The sequence below is a fragment of the Danio aesculapii genome, chromosome 19 (assembly GCF_903798145.1).
Source record: "Danio aesculapii chromosome 19, fDanAes4.1, whole genome shotgun sequence".
In the NCBI taxonomy this organism is placed as follows: Eukaryota; Metazoa; Chordata; class Actinopteri; order Cypriniformes; family Danionidae; genus Danio; species Danio aesculapii.
The window spans coordinates 45,793,311-45,795,976 of NC_079453.1; the positions used below are offsets into that span (position 1 = coordinate 45,793,311).

The window sequence follows — 2,666 nt, forward strand, 5'->3', positions numbered from 1 at the left end:
TATGGTCGCGCGCGGGGGTGGTGTGTGTGAACGCGCCTGTTTGAATTTAAATGAATATGCGCGCGCACGACACGCACGTGCGTTCCACTGAATTATTTTATCTTTATTGCTTTGTCTTACCCCTTATATCTTACATCCCGTTATGATTTTTTTAATTCGTATTTTTTGGGTTTAATTTAAATATTGTTATCTGTGGGGAACATTGTCAAGCACTGACTCACTAGTATTTGTTGACAGTGTCCAGCCGTGAAGCCCTGAAGCCAAAGTCACTGTGGCGCCGACTCTTCATTTTGTTTTCTGTGCGTCTCCCACAGGTCACTTTACAGCTCAAGAGGGCTGAAGTATGGCCGCTTGTAACTTTAACAAACTAAAAGGCATTTCCCAGCGTGTATTTATAATCGGTTTGCCGGTTTTGCTCCTCGTCCAGCTTCTGGTCAGTTTAACAGTAACGCGCAGCAGCACGAGCGGGGACGAGCCTGCTTTTCTCGTCATAAGCATAGAGAAAACAAATGACGGGTCACTGTCTGACCTGAGAAAACACAAGCGGGGTTTGGACAGCGGTGTTTTGGGTTTCTGGACTGCAGGGGATTCAAGACTGACAGGATACGAGGATGAAAACGAGATCGAAGGACTGCAGGTAATCTTATATTCACTAGTGGTGACCAGTTTTAGAAAGATTGTTTCCCCTGAAGCCTGTTTCTGTCTGGAAAAAAGGTGCACTGGAAAAAGTGATTAGTTACTTTATTTAACCCTTGTGTATTGTTCAAATTTCATCGACAGGGAAAAACCAGCAACAATTAGGAATGCATGAATATTTGGTGTCATGGCAATTAAAAAAAATGTCATTATTATGGATGTCAATGGGGCAAAAACAGCCACCAACACAATGAAAGGGTAGTCAATTTGCCCAGAGTGTATTGTTTTGTATTGAATAGTTTTAATTGAGCATTTTCCCAAAAAAGTGTCAAAATTAGCTGAAACACAGAGAATCTGTGGCCAAATTAAGACTCAAAATCACCCCAGAGTGGATGAAAACATCCCCAACAGCACACAAGTGTTAATAAAGTGAGTAAACTTGATGTGAATGTTAAGTTGACAATTATATATAATAATTGTGTTTGTTTATTTGATCATTTTAAGGGATATACTCACTTAAGTTAAAGGGATAATTCACCCAAAACTAAAACCCCCCACATTCCCTTTTCCTGTTTTATACCTTTATGAGTTTCTTTCTTCTGGATGAACACAAAAGAAGACATTTCGAAGATTGCTGAAACCTGTAACCACTGACATCCATAGTATTTGTTTTTCCTACTATGGAAGTCAATAGTTACAGGTTTTTATCTTCAAAATATCTTGATTTGAGTTTAGCATATAAAGAAACCCATAAAGGTTTAGGGTGAGTAAACAGCAAATAAATACAATTTTTGGGTGAACCATCCCTCTCTACTAAGTCAACTAATCACTTTTTTTCTACAGAATACCGCAACTTAGCAAACAACTTAGGCTTCCCTCCCACCGAAATCTTGAAATTGTATCTCTCAAAATTTTAATTAATTATAAATAAAAATAAAAATATATTAATCTACAGTTCTAAGAAACAAAAAGACTGCAATAATTCTGAGTATTTATCTGCATTGAGAGTTTTATAGAAAAAATGTGATTTATTTTTTCAGATCTCAGACACAAAGGTGCAATTCTGTGGAAGACTGTCAGAATTATGATGTTATATTTCACAATTTTGACTTTATCAGAATTTACTTTATTGTTCGTAAAGATGCAAGGTGAGCAAAAAAGGACTGCACTGCAAAAATACTACTACATAAATGAGCTTCATTATGGATGTGACATTTGCAGTAAAATCTCAAAACATAAGAGAAAGTCTATCACAGAGAAAGTCTATGTTAACATTATATTGAATCCAAAACAACTAAACGGAGTTATGGGATCAAAAAATAAAAATCTGTAAACATTTTTAGATTTTAAATGAGTAAAATAAACATGCATTATGGATGTGACTAAAAAAGTCTGCAAGTTTACATGATACAACATGCTTTGTAAAAATTCTGTGAATTAAACTGCACAACCCAAAAGAAACAATGCTATTTAAAAGGATAAGAGTTGGCTCACTATAGAACAAACATGATTGATTTTATTTTATTTTACACTTTTGCATTTCTGAGGGAAAAGCCTGGTTACGTCTGTGACATCTCTCCGTTATGGATGTGACAGATGTGAAATTGCCACTTGTGTGACTTTGGTAAATATAATTGTTTGAGAACATTGACAGAGGCATTTTGAGTATTTTTAAAGTACCGTAAAATACTTGCTTAGACAAAAAAGTAGAAACGGTTTGGCTGTTTTGGTGAAAACCTATTATTTTTCATGGCAAGGTTGACATTTGCATGGAATTGCTGGTTTGTTTTATCTGTAGGGACTGAAAAACAAATGGAAAAAGTAACTTGTCAAAATAAATAGGCATCCCTCCATGACACAGTAGCATTGAAAAATGTTAGTTAACTGTTTTTAATCTCATATCTTCATGATAGGCAACTCAAAAGAAACTAAATTGAGCTTATAAATGAGCTTCTCCGTAATATGAATAAAGGTCGTTTACAATTGTTGCAGCCTTTTTTAATCTGGAGGGACTGAAAAACATATGTGTT

At 35.5% G+C, this 2,666-nt stretch overlaps 1 protein-coding gene across 1 annotated transcript in view; it reads left to right on the forward strand.

Annotated features, from left to right (window-relative positions):
- Positions 1 to 343: 343 nt before the first annotated feature.
- The window catches only part of LOC130246964 (probable methyltransferase-like protein 24), a 13,666-nt gene continuing 11,343 nt past the window's right edge, over positions 344 to 2,666 (forward strand). The window contains exon 1 of the mRNA XM_056480132.1: positions 344 to 637. Within this exon, the coding sequence (XP_056336107.1) occupies positions 344 to 637 (294 nt within the window). The remainder of the gene's footprint in view (positions 638 to 2,666) is intronic.